Source organism: Phascolarctos cinereus, unplaced genomic scaffold (genome assembly GCF_003287225.1).
Source record: "Phascolarctos cinereus isolate Bilbo 61053 unplaced genomic scaffold, phaCin_HiC Scaffold_4;HRSCAF=312, whole genome shotgun sequence".
NCBI lineage: Eukaryota > Metazoa > Chordata > Mammalia > Diprotodontia > Phascolarctidae > Phascolarctos > Phascolarctos cinereus.
In genome coordinates, this window is record NW_027555847.1 from 669,217,316 (window position 1) to 669,238,231 (window position 20,916).

General features: G+C 38.2%; 1 protein-coding gene across 1 annotated transcript in view; it reads right to left on the bottom strand.

Moving 5' to 3' along the window:
- The window catches only part of BRD4 (bromodomain containing 4), a 164,173-nt gene that overhangs the window by 34,940 nt on the left and 108,317 nt on the right, over positions 1 to 20,916 (bottom strand). Inside the window, 4 exon segments of the mRNA XM_020969364.2 lie at positions 10,528 to 10,638; positions 12,900 to 13,195; positions 15,385 to 15,584; positions 16,853 to 17,062. Coding sequence (XP_020825023.1) covers positions 10,528 to 10,638; positions 12,900 to 13,195; positions 15,385 to 15,584; positions 16,853 to 17,062 — 817 coding nt within the window.

The following is a 20,916-nucleotide window of genomic DNA, read 5'->3' on the forward strand; positions in this document are numbered from 1 at the left end:
TGGTGAAAAAGATGAGACTCCAAAGCAAAAATAAGTTCCAAAAAAATACCTCCCTCGATATACCCCGGGAAAAAAAAGCAAATCCAAATTCACAACAGCTACTCTTTGCTTTGAATTTATTTAGAATAGGAATGGAATGCCAGGAACATAGGTCATCAAGCTGTCAACTCTCTCACTCGACTCATTAAGCAGGAAGCCCTAGTCACCATAGGTTAAGTAGTAACCTCATCAGGCTGTTACACACCAGAAGACCAAAAAGTATCTAATGAGCATCTAATGTGTAAGTGGAAGACATGGGAAGGAATATGCATTCTAACATCCCTGCTGGTGCTATACCCATGGAACCCGGGTTTCATATCTAGCTGAATGAACAATCACAATTAAGGTAATAACTAGGCTCAGATAGATGTGGTGGAGTTGGCCAATGACATTTCATGCTGCTAGGAAAAGGAACTGGGATGGGAAAGATACTTCCCACTGACTGTGGCCTCTGTGTGTGGCTTTCCAAATCATAGGCTGAAACTTGGATAGAAATCTCTTACTGTCCTGAGTAATCTGGCTGCACTCATTCTCGTCTAAATTTGCCAAGAGACGTTCAAGCATAGTTTACCCCTCCCACCCCATTTTATGCCTCTGCTCCTCTTAATGTTAATGATCTGTCTCTTGGGGGCCTTGTCAGTTAAGCTGACCCCGAGCCTAAGAGACAAATATTCCTTTTCAGGAATTTCAGCTCCCATCCAGTTAGAAACCCTTGAACAAAAGGAGAGCTGTAGGGGAAAAAAATTCTAATTAGAACTCTTCATCAACTAGACATAGATAGAGATAAACTTGCTAAAATTTCTTTTCCCAAAAGACTACAAATGGGCCTACAGGGAAGCTTAGTTAAAAAGGAGGGATTTTTATTTTTAATAGAGCATGCCATCTTCTGCTATGTGAGGTCCCTATCTGGCAAATACATGTACAATGAGAGTTGCCTTGGGATTAGCAATGTTAGAAGATGGGTAGCATAAGTCACAAGCAAAGACTAATAGTACTCAATCAGACAAATGATGAAATTTGTCACTGATTTAAGAACTGCTCACAGATGTAAACAACCAGAATGCACATGAAAAAGCCCTCCAAAGATAGAGTTGAACAAAAGCTACAAAAGCCAGGGAAAACCAAAATGGGAGCAGTATTCCAGGAAATGGGAAAGAAAGCGGGCCTTAAGGCAGCCAGTGTGTCAGAGCTCAAGCTGTTGGAGTTTTAAAGATAACTCAAAGATCATAAATTTCATTCTCTTCCACAAGCCAGGACAGCTGTTCCCAGGATTCTCATATTACTTATTGCACGATCTTTTTATTCCTTTCTTTAAAAAAAAAAAAGAAAGAAAAAAAATTGTGCTAGCAGCCATAGAGCTCTGAATAAGCTGCCAAATCTCCTCCCTCCTCCTGGGAAGCAAAGGTCTTCATTGGACGATGAAGGTAGGAAAGAAGAACTCAATGCCAACTATCACTGTAAAGGCAGCAGAGACAATGTTATTCTATGTGAAATACTACTTAAGAAACTTATTGAGAAGCAAAGTTTCCTTTACAGGACTCTTTAGAGAACAGAACAAAGGCAACATTCTAAGAAATATAGTTCACATGTAACTTTATGACTTGGACAAGGTGCCTGGGTATGCTACTAACCATTTATACCTACTATCCACAACCTGTAACAGATGCATTTTAAAAATGATCAGGCATCCTGCTGATTATAGATTTGGGAGTGTTTAGTCATCTGAAGTCCTTCAGAGAAAGAAGGTGCCACATAACTCGGGATTGCAAGACCTTTTCTCTGTTTGAACTACTAGAAACAATATAAGTGCTAAAAACTGAGAAAAAAAGTTCATGGAAGATTTGGCTAGAAATGAGAGCAAAGAGTCAGGTACTACTAAGAATGTTAACTGGACCAAAAACTGTAGCTCTTCAATCCCAAAATCTGACTTAAGAGTAGGGAGCGAAAGGCAGGAATAATCCTTGAGAAAGAATCACAGCTTTTAAATGGTACAAATCATTCCAACGCTTGGCAAGGACTCCATCTGGTGGTGAGCGTAGAAAGCCTTTACTTTGTCATTCAAAGGGCTCGGTAAAAGAATTAAGACCATAATGATATGTCTTACGGAGATCAGCTTCACAGGGATAACGAAGAGGTAACTTAGTATGGTGCCTGGCCCATAATAAGAATTTAATAAATGCTTGTATATCCAGAAGCAATGTCATTTCACTGAAATATCTAAGCAGAGGCTGAGAATTCAGTGGAATTTGATAAAACAATCTTGACCACAGAAACCTCTCATTATTTTTTTATCGAATTTTTTTTTCTTTTTGGTGAGGTGATCAGGGTTAAATGACTTGCCCAGGGTCACAAAGCTAGTAAGTTGAATTGTATTTCTTGATTTATCACCAGTATTCTCAGATATAAAATATTTAACAAACATAATTCCACATACTTGTCCTTTAGCATAGTATAGGTACTTATAAAGGCTTGTTGATACACATCTTCCACATTTACTAAGGAGTATTTTGGGACTGATTCCAAAATAATGGTGACATTAAGTATCAATACTACTGAATTTGCCATCTACTGAGGATAACCCAGAGCTGAGAGCTGCCTCTGGCCAGTTATTTACATTGCTAGCACCAAAGCTGAATACTGTATCTAAATTAAGAAAATGATGACAGATTGGTAGAAGAGAGAATGATAACAGATTTAAAGAGAGAAGGGATGTTAGATGTCATCTATTACATTACTTTCATTTTATAGATGAGGAAACTGAGGCCCAGAGAAGTTAAGTGATTTGTCTAAGTTCCCACAAGTAATAAGCAATAGAGCAGAGATTTAAACACAGATACCTTGGCTCCAACTCCTGTGTTCTTTACATCACCTACCAAGCTGTCTCTCAAGATTATAAATTGGTCACTTTAAGATTCATAGAGGGAGGCAGGAAGAGAGAAAATTTGAGACTTAAAAATTTTAAAAACACATGTTTAAATAAATGTTTTCACATGCTACTGGGGAATAAGAAATATGGGAAATGGGGTACAGAAGACTATCCTGCCCTACAGGAAAATAGAAGGGGAAGGGGATAAGAGAAGGGGGGGAGAGATAGAAGAGAAGACAGACTAGGGGAAAGGATATTCAGACTGCATACCATCTTGGGGTGGGGGGAGGGGTGAGATGGGGTGAAAATTTGGAACTCAAAAACTTGTGGAAATAAATTTATATAACCCCCCCCAACAAAAAAAGATTCCTAGAAAGGTTTCATAACCTTATAGTAGGGTTTGGTTATAACGTTTAACAGTGTTATTGTAAAATGATGTTGGCTAGGGTGAATTTATATAAGAAAGTCCTGAATTTGATGTACAATGAAATGCGTACATTATTAATTATAAAGAGAATTTATTTATTCTCAAAGATAATTAAGAATTAACAGCAAAAAAGAAATTCTGCTTCCAGAGAGGAGTTGTATTGAAAAGAAAATAATGTTCTCATATGTTTGACTCAGAAGAAATTTGACTATTACCTAAAACACAAATGTACTTGTAAGAGAAGGCTCCCATTAAGATTTCAAAATGATTTTTAGGAATAATGAAAAAAAAAAGATACAGGCAGAAAATGTGCCTAGAACTAAAAGTCAAATATTGAGAAGGACTGAAATGGTTTGTTAGAACTTAGTATCATAAGATTTAGAGCAAAAAGAGACCTTTAACCTCTTTTTTTTTTTTTGAAAGAAGAAGTAACCAACACCTAGAAAATTTACAAGACTTGCCCAAGGTTACACCAATAAATTGGTAGCAAAAAAGAATTTGGACTCCAAAAATAAGGTGGGTTTTCTCCTTTTTTGCTCAAAAAGTCCTCAGTGCAAAGGCAAAGAAACATCAGCAGGTCCCATTTTGGTAATTCCATGCACTACATTTATTAAGTACCTACTACATAAAAAGAAGTGTGTTAGGTACAGGAGAAACAAAGACAAAACTAAAAAAAAAATCTTTGCTCAAGAAGCTTAAGTCATATATGACACACACAAAAACAGGCACATAGAAAAATTTTAAAAAGCTGTTCAAATAAACACAAAGCAATTTCGTGGTGGGTGCAGAGAACTAGTGAGATCAATCAGGAACAGCTTTCCCATAAGATACAGCACTTGGCTTGAATCTTAAAAGAAGCTTAGGGACAGAGAGCAGAGATATGGATGACAGCATTCTAGGAATGGGGAATCGTTTTTGCAAAGGCATGGAGAGAAGAGATGGAATGTCCTGTATAGATAACAGAAAGTCAATGAGTCTAGCTGGAACATGGTGTCCATGAAGGGAAATAATGGGAAATAGATCTAGAAAGATAAGATGCAGTCAGGCTGTAAAGGGAGAGGAGGGAACAAACAGTTATTAAGTGTGTACTAGGTTCCAGACACTGTGTTAAGTGATTTACAAATACTATCTCATTTGATCAGAGGAGGCTGTATTTTTTTTCCTCTTGAAAGGCAATAGCGAACCACTCAAGATTCCTGGGCAGGAGGGCAAGGTGATCAAACCTCTGCATTAGGAGTAGCAATTTGGCAGATGTGTGGAAGATGAACTGGAGAGTACTAGGAGATTAATTAGGAGCTATAGCAGTTGTCTAAGGAGAGGTGCTGAGTGCTCAAAGTTTATGAATTGAGAGAAAGAAAAGGGAAGAACTAAAGATGACTCTGAAGCTGCAAGTCTGAAGAATGAAGACTGGATGGCATCCTCAAAAGAAATTAGCAAGAAAGGCAAAGATATGGGTTAAGATAGTAAATTGTTTTGAACATGTTGAGCTTGAGAAAACTACAGGACCTGCAGGTTAAGATGATCAGATGATGATCAAATGCAAAGGACTAAAAAGCAATTGTTAAATCAGTAGAACCACCAGAAGAGGACATTATCATGAAAATCCACTACGAGAGAGCATCCAGAAGGAGGGGGTGGTCAATAGTGTCAAATACCACCGAACAATGAGGACTGAGAAAAGATCATTGGATGTGGCAGTTAAGAGACTGTAAATAATGTCAGAGAGACCAGTTTTAGTCAAGTGTTGGATCTGGAATCCAGATTACAAAGGATTGAGACGAAAGTAGGAATTAAGGAAATAAGAGCAACCAGTGAAGTCAATTGTTTTTAGAAGTTTAAGTTAAAATAAAGATGTAGAAAAAAGAAAAATATCTACCATGTATTTTAATACTTTGGGGGAAAAGTGCTACAAATAGATATTGTTACTTGTTATAATCCTCTATAGTTTTTGTTTAGGTCTTAGGAAACAAGGATGAACAGTTTTAATTAAGCTTTTGACTTTGGGCCATTTAAGTTATGGAGACACCATCAGCCAACCCTCCTCTTTAACAAGAAGCAAGCAGAGTAATTCTAAAAATAACCACAATATCATCCTGTAGGAAGATTGTGAGGTTTTGAACCTCACATCTGAGAGACACCTTATATCAAGAGTGCTACACAATTGTATACCCAAGTAAAAAATAGAAAAACCTTTAACATTCCACAAACAGATTAAGAACATTACTTGTAGGCCACTCTGCATATCAGAGAACTGGAAAAATGCCTAGAATCCTAAATTCCTCAGCAAAGACATTTTACATCTCCAAAAGATGTATATGTGACATTGTATAAAAACAAAAAAGTCAACTCACAATCTTTTAAAATATGAAAGCATGAACTTTCCCTTTCAAGATCTTTTCCGTATGGAAGCAGAAATAACCACCCCTCTCTCTGTCTCTCTCTCAAGGTTATATATTACTTGGGGCTCTTACTTAAGAAATACTTAATCTATTTAAGAGCAGTACTCTCTTTTTCCATGCCTTGACCAATTAGAGCTGAGGCTCTTAAATTTTTTTTTTGTTTGTTTCATATACCCTTTTTGGTAGTCTGGTAAAGCTTATGTACCTCTTTCTCAGAATGTTCTTAAATGCATACAATAAAATGCATGGAATTACAAAAGAAACCAGTTATACTGAAATACATCTATCAAAGTATTAAAAATGAAAAGTACACAGAGCCTCCAGGTCAAGAATTATTAGATTAATGAAAACAATAAAGGGAAGGAAAGATGTCAGATTATCTTGAGGTCACCTCTGATCAACTTTGGAAAGGGGACTATCTTTTACAGGCTGTGGTCAAAAAGGGATTGAACAGTTTTAGGGAAATGATTTTCTAAGGATGGGCCAAAAGTTATACAACTACAGCTCTTTTTGATGAAACAAACTGATAATTGAACTATTACCTAAATTCTGAACTCTTATTCAATTTTGAATATGGAATGTGTCTAATGTCTTCCAATGCTATACACCGTAACTTCAAATGAGGAGTAGCTAGGTGGTGGAGTGGATAGAACACCAGCCCTGGAGTCTAGAGGACCTAAGTTCAAATCTGACCTCAGACGCTTGACACTTACTAGCTATGTGACCCTGGGCAAGTCACTTAACCCTGACTGCCTCACAAAAATAAAAACAAAACCACAAAAAACTTCAAATGGCACATCAGATCCACTCCCCTGCCCCCGGGGCAAACAGATGCATTTTATATTTGAGGTAAGAGGAAAACTTCTAGGGTTTAATGAAAGGAGTGGCAGCATGAAGCATGATATGACCAGACTCTTTAGGAAAATTACTTTGTCAGCTGTGTAGAGAATGGACTGAAATGGTGAAACACTTGAGGCAGGTAGACATGTACAGGCTACTGCAGTAGTTCAGGCAAGAGGAAATGAAGGCCTGTATCACAGAGAGTGCTGGTGCTAAAACTGGAAAAAAGGGGATAGTGTCTAAGAAGTAGTAATATAATAGAAATATTCATATAAGTGCTTATATGTAAAACACTGTACTAGGAAAGACAAAACATTTAGATAAGACTGAGTACACACTCTTACGGAGCTCACAATAAAGGCTATGTAAGCATACCAGCTTAGAAAGCTATCTAAAATGATTCACAGATTTTAGGGTTGGAAGGAACCTTATAAGCATTTTAGTGTAACCTAATTTTAAAAGATGTGGAAACTAAGGCCCAATGAGTAAAGTGACCTGAGAGTGGAGGCTGGAAGATCTTGAAGAAGCTATTGTAACTGATCAAATGGATGTATATGAGGACCATTACTAGGGTAGTGACAATGAGAAAGAAGGGATGGAGTTCAGAGATGTTAAGATGTAACAGAAAGTAACTAGTAACTGACTGGAGTTGAAAAGAAAGGGCTACCTTTGTAATCCCAGGTGTAAGGAATTATCACAGATATAAATGGAGAAAAAAGAGGCTACATCAGCAGACTTAGGGGTTAAGATAATGAACCAAGTTTTGGATGTGTGGAATGTGAGGTATTTGTTGTACTCCTATTTCCCTTGAGGAAGATGCTGATTTGGGCCTCAAAAGGGGAATGGTGGGAGACAATAAGTACTTATATAGCATTTGCTATGTGCCAGGCATTGTGCTAAGCAACTTTTACAAATATTATCTCATTTGATCCTCAGAATGACACTGTGAGGAAGTAGGTGTTGTTATTCCCATTTTATAGTTGAGGAAACCGAAGCAGAGGTTGAGTGACTTGCCTAGGGTCACACAGTTAGTAAGTATATGAGGCTGGATTTGAACTGAGGTCTTCCTGACTCCAGGCCCAGAGCTCTCTCCACTGCTTCACCAGCTGCCTCTTCCTGGAGGAGAATTAGAATTTTGTTTAGGACTTGGCTGCACAGAGTTGGTAGCTGACACACAGTGAGAGTGAATAAGATTGACAAGGTAATGTAAAAAAGAGAAAAGTGTTGATGATAAAAACTTGAGAAATGCCCACATTCATGTATTAAGATGATTTGGAGCCCATGGAGAAGTGGAAATGCAAAAAGCAGGAGAACGTGGTATTTTGACGAGGTTGTCATATTAACAAATACTTTTAAAGGATACAGACTCAAAAACCAAACTCTCCCTGCCTGCCCTCACAAAGAGCTTCCATTTCATGGGGAGCACACGTCATGTACACAAATAAGTAGAGAAAAAGGAGGATTGTGGACAGAGAACAAATGGATAGAAGGGGTAGAGATGGAGGATGAGGGAAGTCTTCCCAAAAGAGATGGCACCCAAACAAAGATTTTACGAACTGGAGATAATGTAGTGTGCAGTCACAGCACATGGCTTGTTCAAGTGCATGGAGGTGGAGGACTGAATGTTAAGTGTGGGAACAGCTATAGATAGTTTGGTTGCAACAGAGTTTGAGGTAAATGATATGAAATAAGACTGAAAGATAGGTGGGAGTCATATTGAGGAGGGCATTAAATGCGAGGCTAAGTAGTTTGTATTTTATTTTCAAGAAGTGAAGGTTCTTGAGCAAGCAAATGACATCATCTAAAGTGTGTCATAAGATCCATGAGGAGGAAAGAGGAGCTCCTGGAAGCAGAGAGTTCCATGAGGAGGTTAATGAAATAGTCCTGGTGACAGATGATTTGACCTATTGCTAGTCAGGAATGTAATTAGCTGCAGAGGTTAAGGAGAATGGAGCCGGAAAAGGAAACAATGGATTTTGTCAGAGGGCTGTTTCAGTAAAATGGTAGAGTTAGATTAAGATAGAATGGAAGAGGTTGAAAAGCAGGTAAGCAGTGAGAAATAGAGGCACCAGGTACAGAAGGTTTTGGAAAAACAGTTTAGCAGATGGTAAGAAGCCAGTGGGGTAGAAGATATTGAAGATGAACAAGACAAAGGGAATGACTACTGGAAGTCCCTATGAGAGTCAGAAAAGAATGGATCAAAGCAATTAGCCTCAGTGAACAGTAGGGACACCTTGACTGGAGAAAATGAAAGATACTGACAAAAGTTCGAGAAATGAAAGAGAAGGGAAAGAATCCACATCTGCTGGCGTCGACGTTGCACTGAAGCAGGAAGTTAGGTTGCCTATATTAACTATGAAGTACATGGAATTGGTTAGGGTTGAGAAGAGATGGAAAATATTTGAAATAAATTTGTCTGAAATAAACTAAAGATCCAAGAAAGGTACAAAAGAAGGCTTGTCTAGCAAGTAATGTGAGTCCCACTGAAGTTGTGTACCAATACTTTATAGCAGCATGTTGAATTTATTCTATGTTTCAAAATAATAGGTCTACATAAGAGATTCATAGTTTGATGTACAATCCTTTCCTATTCAACACTAAACGGAAACCCTCTTTTTATATGGTGTTTTAAATGGTGTTTGCATGGTGTCTAAAATAAAAAGAAATTAATAGGATAAAAATATTACTAAAAATTAAGAATTTTATAGTAGTGATTATCTAGAATGAAAAATTCACAAGTTGGGACAGCTATCCTCTTGCTCCAAGGCCACTAAGTTGAGCTATATGCTCAAAGTTAGGTTGAGGACTTCATGAAACACTTATACCTAGAGATATGAGTGGTAGGGTTTTCTTCTGATGGAGGCTACCTTGTTCCACTTGGCTACAAGCAAAGGCTGAGCCCAGCACAATGGCTCAGAGCCTGAAGACAGCACATGGGGACAGCTGCTAGCCTATCAAATGCCTAAGAGAATAAAGACAGAGTCCAAGTCCAGTTGAATTACAGATTTCTATTTAATCAGAAGCCAGTAGTATGCTGGACAAGCTTGTGAGAGCTGATCTTTAAATTTTCAGGGCTTGATTTATTGTTTTGTTGAATGTCTAGACTTAATAAAATGATGAAGAAAATGTTAATAATGAAGATTAAATTTAAAAGTGTTCACATATATCCCTCTATCCACCATCTGCCTCAGAGCCAATTATTAAACATTTCCTGGTATACATATCCCTACTGAAACTAATGACTTATCTACCATCTCTTGGCCTTAGTTTGTCCACTGTAAAATAGAGGGATGGAGGTAGTCAGGGATGTACAGACAATATTATCTGTAAAGGCCCTTCTAGTTTTAAAAAGCATTTTATGATGGCAGTCTCTCTCTTCCCCCGACACCTCCCAAAGGCTAGTACCAATGTTCTGTTCTACTCTCCCAGTCATAATGTCATCAAACTTAACAAAATCATCAGGCATACTTTGATCATTACCCTAATGATAACGATAACCTCATATTTATATATAGTATATGGCTGACAAAGAAGTTTCATCATAATGATTCTGTGAGGTAGGTAGAACAGGTATTATTTTCCCCACCTATCCAAGATAACACAGATAGTGAGAAGCTAGAAAAGAACCAGAATCTAGGAGCTCTTACTATGAAAAATGGCATAAATCATGCTGGTTAAAATTTGGTCTCCTGTTTCTAGTCCAAGAAAAAACAGCAACCAACTGGGAGAAATAATTCGTTAGGAGACTGGGGTTAGACCTCATATTTCTAATGTCCTTGTATAAAAAATTACATACAGATAAATTGAAATACACAGAGTTAACAGTTTACTTACTGTCTCTGCTCTATTATCATCATCCTCTGAAATGCAGTATCAAGTAAGTACTAAAAACATTTGTATAGAACATAAAAACAGGATTGAAAAGATTGGGAGCCTTTAGATAAGCTGGATCTAACCTGTTTCTGAGTCATCACTGTCAGAAGAGCTGGATTCACTGGTGCTCTCAGACTCTGAAGATGAAAAGCCCTTCATCTTAGAGGACCCCGCAATCATATCCACTTTCTCAGCTGCAACAAGACAATAGCAAAATAGTGTCCAATAGGGGTAGAGACAATTCAATACCTTTTATGTGCACATATACCTTTCTAAATAAATTGGTAGGAAGGTGGAGAAGGGGGCATATTTCAACCAAGTCACAGACAACTACTTAGCAAAGAAGAAAGCATGATTCTTCAAAAAACAAACAATAAGCCCAAAGGCACTACTGCCTTGGGAAAACCTAGAGAATTAACATTAGGGGCTACTGAAATTTCAGCTAAGGTTATGGCTACTGAACTCATTTGTTGCAGTTTGGATTAGGGTGGTTGTTATTGGGGTGAAGCAGATATGTACTACTTCCCCTAATTTTTGAAACTACTCTATCTTCATTGGAGATTCAGGAATTTTAACAGGCTACTATATAAACAGAGTTTAGTTTTTTTGTGTTAAAGACCTCTTGCCATCAAATATTTTGGAAGAGTAGAAGGTGGTCGATTCTATGTTGGAAAAAGCCAGGCATTTCTTCCTGATTTAACCTGATACTCTTTGATATCAATTTACTGCTTTGAACAAAGGAAAAATGGAGTTAGGTCAAACTCTAGGCAAGCCTCTCCCTTCCCCATACCTCTACCTCCATTTAACTGAATAGATAAAAACAAGATAAGATTTTGAGAACCATTTAATTTTCTGGCGTGTTACTGCTGCAGATTCTAGGTAATGTAAACCTAGAAATCAATGAGCAGAGCCCGCAGCTGTTAAGTCAAGTGAGGACCTGGCTCTCTATTTGTAAAGGAAATCTAACCTCTTAAACCAACTGTTTGTGAGTCTTTATCATCATGTGAATTTGAACTTTGGAACAAGCTGAAGGTTTTTAGCAAGACACTAAAGTTTATTACAAAGATAATCTCTGTGTATAATAAACTGGAATCTGGGTCTAAACAGAATTTTTTTTTTTGTGGGGCTGGGGGGAGAGGGAGGAGAGAAGGTTCATCCTGCTGGCCTTTATTAAAACAAGATTTGTCTCTGACCTAAGACAATAAGATATTTAAAACAAATTGCTGAGGTTTCAACCTAAAAAACTCAAAACATAAACAAATAACTCCCTTAGGAAACATTTTAAAAGGTTATCACAGCACACTGGTCCTATCTGCCTGGTAACACTTGTTTGTACACAATTCACTGTGACCTCTGCGTGAAAGAAATGGGCTCTTTTGGGGGAGCTTTTCTTTGTATCCTCAGGGCTTAGGACAGTGGCTGGCATGTTGTTGTTCAGTTGTTTTTTCAGTCCTGTCTGACTCTTTGGTGACCCCATTTGGGATTTTCTTGGCAAAGATATTCCAGCTTATTTTATGGATAAGGACCTGAGCCAAACAGAGTCTAGGTCGCAAAGCAGTGTCCAAAGCCAGATTTGAACTCAGAAAGATGAGTCTTCCTGACACCAAGCCCACTGCTTATCCGTGTCACACTTACCTGCCCCTAGGTGGTATACAGGGGCACTTAATAAATGCTTATTGACATGACAAGTGCAATTCGGGTACAGGACATTAGATTTGCTAATTTTCTATTACTTCTACAGTGAGGGCAACCTGCTTAGGATGAAAGCTCCAATATCATGAATTGTCAATCTGCCCATGACACCCATCCTGTTACAAGGCATTTTGCAGCACACTTGAAGGAGAAGAAAAGATTACCAGATTACTCAGATCAAAATGGAGCTGTAATAATGGGTTAAAATATAAACTTATCAAGCGCCCAGAGAAGCAGACCAACTATGGTCCACGTGGTGGGGTTTGTTTTATAGCTGAAAGGTTGCCAGGTGACTATTTCTTGTGAAAGACATTTATAGCCCAGAAGTGAGTCTGAATTAAAAAAATTCTGGGTAGAGAAGAGACATATTGAAAAAATTAAGTAAGGCAAGCCAATTAATACCCGACTAGCAGAGAGGCCCCCCCAGACAAGATCAGAGTACAACACTAAGCTCCAGGCACTTAAGAGTATATATGAAGGTGCATGCACCTGCAAGTACATATACAGAAGGCCATCTGAAGAGGCTGGAAGGGGAAGAATCACTGAGGAAGGAGATCCCAAAAGAGCAAGAGCGAGAGAGCGAGAGAGAGCGAGAGAGAGAGAGAGACAGAGACAGAAAAAAGTATCATTAGATTAACCCACAAGCTGACTTGAAAGTATTATTTTCACCAGTGAACTGTTTCTTCCTAATCAGTTTGTGACCCCATTTATTCTACATGCCTGTTACCCCAGATAGGAACAGCTGCAGGACTGGAAAAGATACCTTGAGGTTTCCTCTTTTTCCGCAAACATGAGGTGACATAGCGCTCTAGTTCTCGTAAGGTAGAAGGTTTTAATGTCTCAAAGTCGATTTCAATTTCATCTGGGTTGGAATTCTTCAGTGAGGGTTCTCGGGACTGGATGATATGGACAACCCGGCCCAGCTTCTCACCAGGAAGCTTGTTAATGTCCAAACTCAACTGTCTCTTCTCTTCATAAGACATTGGCTTACACTTGTCCTCTTCTTCTGACTCATAGGTAGGAGGTGGCTTGTTCTTCACAGGCATAGGTTCCTTCTTGCTACTTAAGAACAAAAAGACACATTGTCACAGTAAGGCACTACAGAAGAGAAAAAAGGAGAGGACAGTCTTTAAATACGAGCTGTTTTCTCTCCTGCACCATCCAAGAGATTCAATCTTTTTTTTTTCCTTGACATGATTTTATTTTCTAAAAACAACAAAAAACCCCACTAAGTAACAAGTTTGTTTTACGTTTAAAATGCATTATTATTATACTGTTTTATAATTAAAGTACTCATGCATACTCATTATTTCTCTACTTCAGTGGTCAATGCATTCTGTCCTAAAGCATTTCTAGTATGTGGGGTATTGCTATTCTTGATTTGTTACAATGTATAATGCCCACATTAATATCAGAATAGGAAGTAGTACCACTCTACCTATGTTAAACATTATCAAAATTCCAAATATGGGTAGCCTTCAGCTGTATCGTATACCTTCCCATTTACTACTACTTTTTTTTAAAAGCATGCTATTTTCACTTTCTTTCATTCTTTTTTTTTGAGTCTTGTACAAAATTACTAATATAGAAATGTTTTACACTGCCCATGTATAACTATATCTGACTGCTTACTGTTTCAGGGAGGGAGGGAAAGAATTTGGAACTCAAAACTTTTTTTAAAATGTTATGATCGGTTGGCCGGTTGGCTGCCGTCTGGGGCCGAGTAGAACAAACACAGTTCTCTAGGATATATCAATGGAAATCTTTAGGCTAAGGCTACGTTGTAATGTAGATTGTAGGTGGTACAACGGATTCTCAGTGAGGTACCATTTAGACCACTGATCCCCTCCATCAGTGAAATTCTGTTATTCTTTAAATCCTGACTCCAGGAATTACTGACTCAGAGACAAGGTCTTTAACCTACCTGAGCCTCCCACTGCTTTTTTTTTCTTTTCAACTGAACAACAAGAGTATGCTTATTTATTTTTAGTTTTCAACATTCACTTCCACAAGTTTTTGGATTCCAAATTTTCACCCCATCTCCCCCCTCCCCCCACCCCAAGATGGCATGCATTCTGAATATCCCTTCCCCTAGTCTGTCCTCTCTTCTATTTCTCCCCCCTTCTCTTATCCCCTTCCCCTTCTATTTATCTGTAGGGCAGGATAGACTTCTGTACACCATTTCCTGTATTTCTTATTTCCCAATAGCATGGGAAAATATTCTTTTAAACATGTTTTTAAAACTTTAGGTTTCAAATTTTCTCTCTTCCTCCTTCCCCACCCACCCTCATTGAAAAGGCAAGCAACTCAATATAAGTTGTACATATGCAGTCATGCAAAACACCTCCATAGTAGACGTGTTGTGAAAAACTAACTCTATTTCCCTTTCCTGCCCTCCCATTTATTCTATTCTTTCTTTAGACCCTGTCCCTCCTCAGCAGTATTTACTTCTGATTACACCCTTTCCCAATCTGCCCTCCTCTCTATCATTCCCCCTGCTCCAAGAGATTCAATCTTAAACGGTCATTATAGACTCTACATTGGTCAACTGGCAGAGGCCTTTTGCTTGTTTATCACTTAGGCAAGTGTACCTAACCTCTAACTTCTTTTCTTGACTAAAGAGGGGGAAGAAAGACCACCTAATAGCTATCCAGGAGCAGCCTCTTGAAGGGATTAGAAGGGCTAACCTTAATGAGACCTCCACCTGACTGACTCAGTTTGTGAATCCTGGTTTTTCTGTACCTCAATTACTCTTCCTTAAAAACAATTTCCTCTACTCTTTTACTATAAAGACAAATAGGTATGTAAATGAAAAATGTAATAAAAGCTCAAGTTATAGAATGCTCTCAATATGTAGTCATTATAGAATTAGAGTTGGAAGGAACCTCAAAAGGCATCTAGTTCAACCAGGACCTTAAAACAAGAATAACCCCAACAAACCAACAAATGGTCACTCAAACTCATGATCTCCTATACCCAGGATATACTGGAACAGCCTCTGATTTCCTCTGGAATACGTCAGAACGTATTCATAGAGAGAAGGCAGTTAACACTTAATGGGCTGGTGGGGATTTCCTGAACTGTCAACCTTGGTAAAGTTGAACTAAGTCAAGAGTCAACTGATAAACTGGGTAAACTTGCCAAAATTAAAGAGAAAGTCCGTAAAATCAACCACCCAGTGTGAACAATGACTCTCCTAGCTGGAGGCAGGTCCCTTCCTGCTCTTTCCAGCGGCCCGAGTCACAGACCTGGCATTGTTGTTGCTGCTGTTACTTTTCTTTGCCTTTTTGGGAGGTGGTTCCTTTGCTTTGCCTTTCTTGTTTTCTTCCACTTCCTCCTTCTTTTTGTGCTTTTCTTTCTTCTTCTCTTTCTTGTCTTTCTCTTTTTTCTTTGGTTTGTTCTGCTGAGGCTGGGAAAGGGCAGCAAGTTGCTCATGCACTGCCTTGAGCTAAGAGACAGACAAAAGGCTTATCACAAATATTGTCCTGATACCCTCTTCTCTCTGCCCTGGTCCTGCACACAATCAATTGGGAGGTAAGTCTAAAAACATAAGTGGCCAAGTTTGATGTCAACAAATGAGAAGGAAGGAAGGAAGGGAGGGAGGAAAGGAGGGAAGGAAGGAATAGGACTAAAGGTTGGTGGTCTATTTAGGAGCCTAGTATACAGTATATAGTCAAGTGGCAAAAGCCAAAGGGGACAGTGACATTCCAAGAAGAACTAGGCTGCGAAATACAGTGTAGGGCTAGGAGTCACTACATTCCTCTCAAGAGGTTGCTCTAGCAAATCCTCAAAGAGGTCTGAGTTGGTTTCACTTTCCCTAGAAGGACCACACAGTCAGAGAAAATTAAGAACACATACAGACAGGTAATTAAAAGATCAGATTAGTTTCCAATATGTCGGTGTCAGGCATGACAATTTTTGTAGGCCTCAGCTAAGGCTAAAAAGTCTCTACGTGCACAACACAGTAGAGGCAGAGATGGTGTACCAGATCAGCCATAACTTTAAAGGATTAGAAGTTACAGGACAGCTAGGTGAAGTAGTAGATAGAGCACTGGCCCTGGAGTCAGGAGGACCTGAGTTCAAATCTGAACTCAGACACTTGACACTTCCTAGCTGTGTGACCCTGAGCAAGTCACTTAGCCCCGATTGCCTCACCTAAAAAAAAACCAAACCAACAAACAAAAAAAAACCCTCAAAAGTTTATGTAAGTGAATGTTGAAAACTAAAAATAAGTTAATTTTTTAAAAAGGGGGGAAAAAAGATTAGAAGGTATGAGGGAGACATGGTCTTTGCTGGGGTAACAAATGCCACAGATAACCAAGGTAAAATGCTTCCTGGTCCTATTACACTGTAAATGCTATTCTCACTAGAAGGTATATCTAAGAGTTCTACTTGAATTCTGCATAGCTTGTGAGGAAAAGGCTCTACTCAGTGTGTGGCTAAGAAGCACTTGGACCTAACTTCTAAGGACACTCCCACTGATCACATTTTAATCTCAGAAGAAAGGCTTTCCTACTTGATCTCAGGGTAGGAATCTGCTAAGTATACAAAAGATATAGTAGATGTTAAGACAGGAAAGAAACAGCATGGTTACAGTTTCATAGAATAAAAAACTCCCCATAAGTTAAAAGGAGCTCAGTCTGGTGTCACCCCTACCCAATGAATTAATCCCAGATTCAACTAACAATTAGCACTCTTCCGCTGGAATGCCAGTACCTGTTCCTGAAGCTCTGCCAGCCGCTGAGCTCGCTCCTCCTCAGAGTCATCAGTTGAGCTGTCACTGTCCGAGGAGCTGTCACTGCTGCTGTCACTAGAGGAAGGTGGCGCTACCACCTTGGTGGGTGGTGGTGCCACAGGGGAGGACACAGCAACCACTGGCTCTTCGGGCTCATCAGGCATCTTTGCAAAGCGCATCTCAAACACATCCTGAGTAGAAGAAAAATAGTTACATTAATGGGTTGGGTTTGCAGATGCAAGGGCAATAAACTAGGAGTACAAACAGCTAACTGTGGTGAACACTGCTCTTACAAAAGTACCCACAGAAGAGCAAGAAGCCTACGAAAACCTCTTAAAATGAAAGGCAAGGTTGAGGACCTAGACAAAAGCAGGATGGAGAACAGAACCACCTGGGAATAGTTTTTTGAAATTCCTCACACCAAAGCAGGGACATTAAAGAAGAAATGGGTTCTGGCTGAAGCCCACAGGCAATCTTTTCTTGTTCTTAATTTCTGTCTCATATTTCATTTTGGACTCACTTAAACAAAAGATGCTAATTTGCTCTCTGTTCATATGACATTACTTACCCATCTGTATCAATTAATGAAAACTAAGGAGGACACACTGAACATACCACAAAACTAAATTCCTTCTTTTCTGACAATATGTTCCTGTACTTTTCAGCATCCTGGAACTGCTTCAATTCCTTAAACGTTGGGTCCTATTTCCCATATTGGTGTCCCTGGGTAATGGTTACAAAGAATTGTCGAAAATATCTGGTAGGAGCTAGTGGGGTATACTGAAAAAGATCACTAGACAGCGTCAGAATACTTGTGGCACTAGTTTTAGCTCTGGCAGTAGCTAAGCGTGGGATCTTGGTTTAAACTCCCAGGGTCTCAGTGTATTTCTTTGTAAAATGAAGGGGTTGAATCAATAAACAAGCATTTACTGTGTGTGCCAAGAACTGTGCTGGGGATACAAACACAAAAATCAAACAGTCCCTGCCCTCAAAGAGGCTACATTCCCTCAAGGAAGAGAACATACACATATCTAAGTATATATAAAATATACTGAATGGCAGACACACAGTCAATCATCTGGTACATACTTGAACAGCCCCTCATCATTTAGTAGCATTTGGTACAGCATATATACCATTGGGAATACAGGTCTAGTGATAACATTTTATGATAATGATAACAATGGGTGTACATTATAAAGAGGCAGATTTGGGCTTAATATAAGGAAACATCTACATATTTACAATGTCTTCATTTAAAAAAATTAACTTGCAATAGTAATTTTACACCCCACCCCCATGCCCCACAATATACTATACTGACCACATGAGATAATATATAAAAGATCCTATTAGAAGTATGCTCTGACTCTAGAGGGGTGATATGTCTTATTATTGGTTCTCCAGGAACATCAATGATTTTTCTAAGTATCATTCAATGTCCTTTAGGAGAATTTTTATTTACATTGTCATAGCAACTGTGTACACATACAGTGTTTTACTCATTCTGCTTATTTTACTTTCATCATTTCTTAAATCTTCCTGAATTTTATGAATGCCTTAAGTTCACTTCTCACTGTGCAATAACATTCTGTTACAGCAATATAACAAAGCTTTTATGACTATAATCAAAGAGCAATTACTTTGTTTCATTTTTTGGATACTATTTAAACAATATCGCTTTGAACATTTTGGTAAATGCTCCTTTGTATCTTTGAACTCCTGGGGATTATTGTATAATTCCAGCAGAAGGAGCACTGTATCAAAGAGCACAGAAAATTTAGTAACGCTTCTTATATAATTCAGCATTGCTATCCACAATGGGTGATCCACACCTCAGCCGTACCATCAGTTCATCGTGGTGCTCGTCTTTCCTTAGCTGCACCAACAATGACAGGTGCTACTTTTTTTCTTGTCTTCTATAACAATATGAATGGTGTGATATGAAACTGTAAAGTTGTCTTAATTTGCAACATGGAATATAGTTTCATGTAGTCATTTATACTTTGTAATTTTTTGAAATCTGTTCATACCCCTGCCCATATATGTACTGGGGAATGGCTCATATTTAATATATATCAATATAATTTGGTTATCAGGTTTTTATTAGTGATGCTTTTTCCATTCTACCACTTCTCATCTAATTTTAATTTCATCGAAATGATGCATGCTAAAATTTTATGTAGTCAAAATAATTTCTAATAGTAAAACTTACAATTCTTTAAAATCAAGTTGCAGGTCCAATTTAAGGTCACTATAATGAGATGCTGATTTAAATCTAATTTCTGACAAAGGGCTTTTCAGTTTTCCCAGCAGATCTTATTAAAAAAAAAGACTTTTCTAATTTGTTTTGGAGTTAGTTGAACACTAGGAGACTATTTTCAGCTTCTTGTTTGGTTAATTGTTTCTTGTTTATTTAGTCTATTCCACTGACCAATTTTCTGTTTTCATTTTTAAAACAGAAGTAGTGTTAATTTTGATAAATAATTTATAATATAAAGTCTGAAGTCTGGAAACGATATGCCCTCTTCATTCTCACTCTTTCTAGATTTTAGACATTTTGTTCTTTGAAATGAATTTCATTATTTTGACTAATTCTATAATGTAATTTGATTGGTACAGCACTAAATAGATGAAATAATTTAGGTAATATAATACCAGCATGGCCCAAAAATGTGCATTAAATTACTCCATTACTTATATCTTTCCTTTATTCCTATAAAGTGTTTTGTTTTTAGCTGCATTTATCTAAATCAAGTGTATATCTTTGTATATTAACTACTGCATATTTTTACTCATGAAGCTAATTTTTTCATCTCAACTGTTTCCTAGTTTTTGCTTATATTGTACAAAAATACAGAATTTTATGGACTAATTTCCTTTCTGGCTAACTTGCTAAAGCTATAATCACTTCAGTTAGTGATTCTCTAGGGTTTTGTAAACACACGACACCATGGTCAAACAGAGATAATTTTATCTCCACGTAGGTGATATCTATGCCTTTAATTTTGTCTTGATTTATAATGTCTTAACATTTACAAAGCAATTTGCTCACAGTAACTCCTTGAGTAAAGACAGTAATCACCATTTGACACAAGGAATCTATGACTAGAAGAAGTCAGTTCACAAGTGTTAGAAATGGAATGTGAATCCAAGTCTCCTCTAGGCTCCAAGTCTAGTGTTCTATGCTGCTTCCCTTGTAATAACTGGGCTTGCCAAAAATGGAATGGGCTGCCTAAAAAGAGAATGGATCCCCTGTCATTCAAGTATTCAAGCAGAGGTTAAATAATAAGCATCTATTAAACATTAATGGGAAACTGAAAGAACATTTAACCTTTGCAACCCCCGAGATTCTAAGAGAAAACCACACCCAAACACCCCCAGTAGGTGGCATCTTTAGGCTTTGTATTATTGCTGTTCATTCCTATACTCTTAAACACACCCACACCCACACACCTGTAAACTGGAGAGTCAATATCTGAACTGCTAACATTGCTGGGAGCTGAAGAATCCAGCTGTGCTCTGTGCTTACCTCATCCCAGCAATAACAGCTCTGCAATTGGAACCAAGCTGACTTGGCTGATATAAGAGGTAGACCATAATTCCATCTCTGTAGGGGCACTCTCATAAATCCAGTAAATGACTCAGATAAACAGAGTGCAGAGAGGCTGAGAGAAAGGGGTTGATTTTCTGGTCACACTGTCATCTTAGAAGAAGGGCACTTCCCCCACTGTAGTCTCAGGATGGGGAGCTGAAAAGTGCATAATGGCAATGGATGGTGACATAGCAAAGGAATGGGATGGTCATATTTTTTATTGGATCAAAGACTCTGCTCCTCTCCTGACCAATTCGTGAAGCCTGGATCTCCCCAAATAGTGATTGAAAGCCTTCAACGATGGGAAAAACATTATCTGAAACAGCGCACTTCATTTCTAAATGATAATTGATAGGAAGTTCTCAAAATCTGTTTCCTTGTAACGTCTACCTATTGGTCCTAGTTTCTCCTCTGGAGCTGTGCAGAGTAAGTTTAATTCTTCTTCCAAGT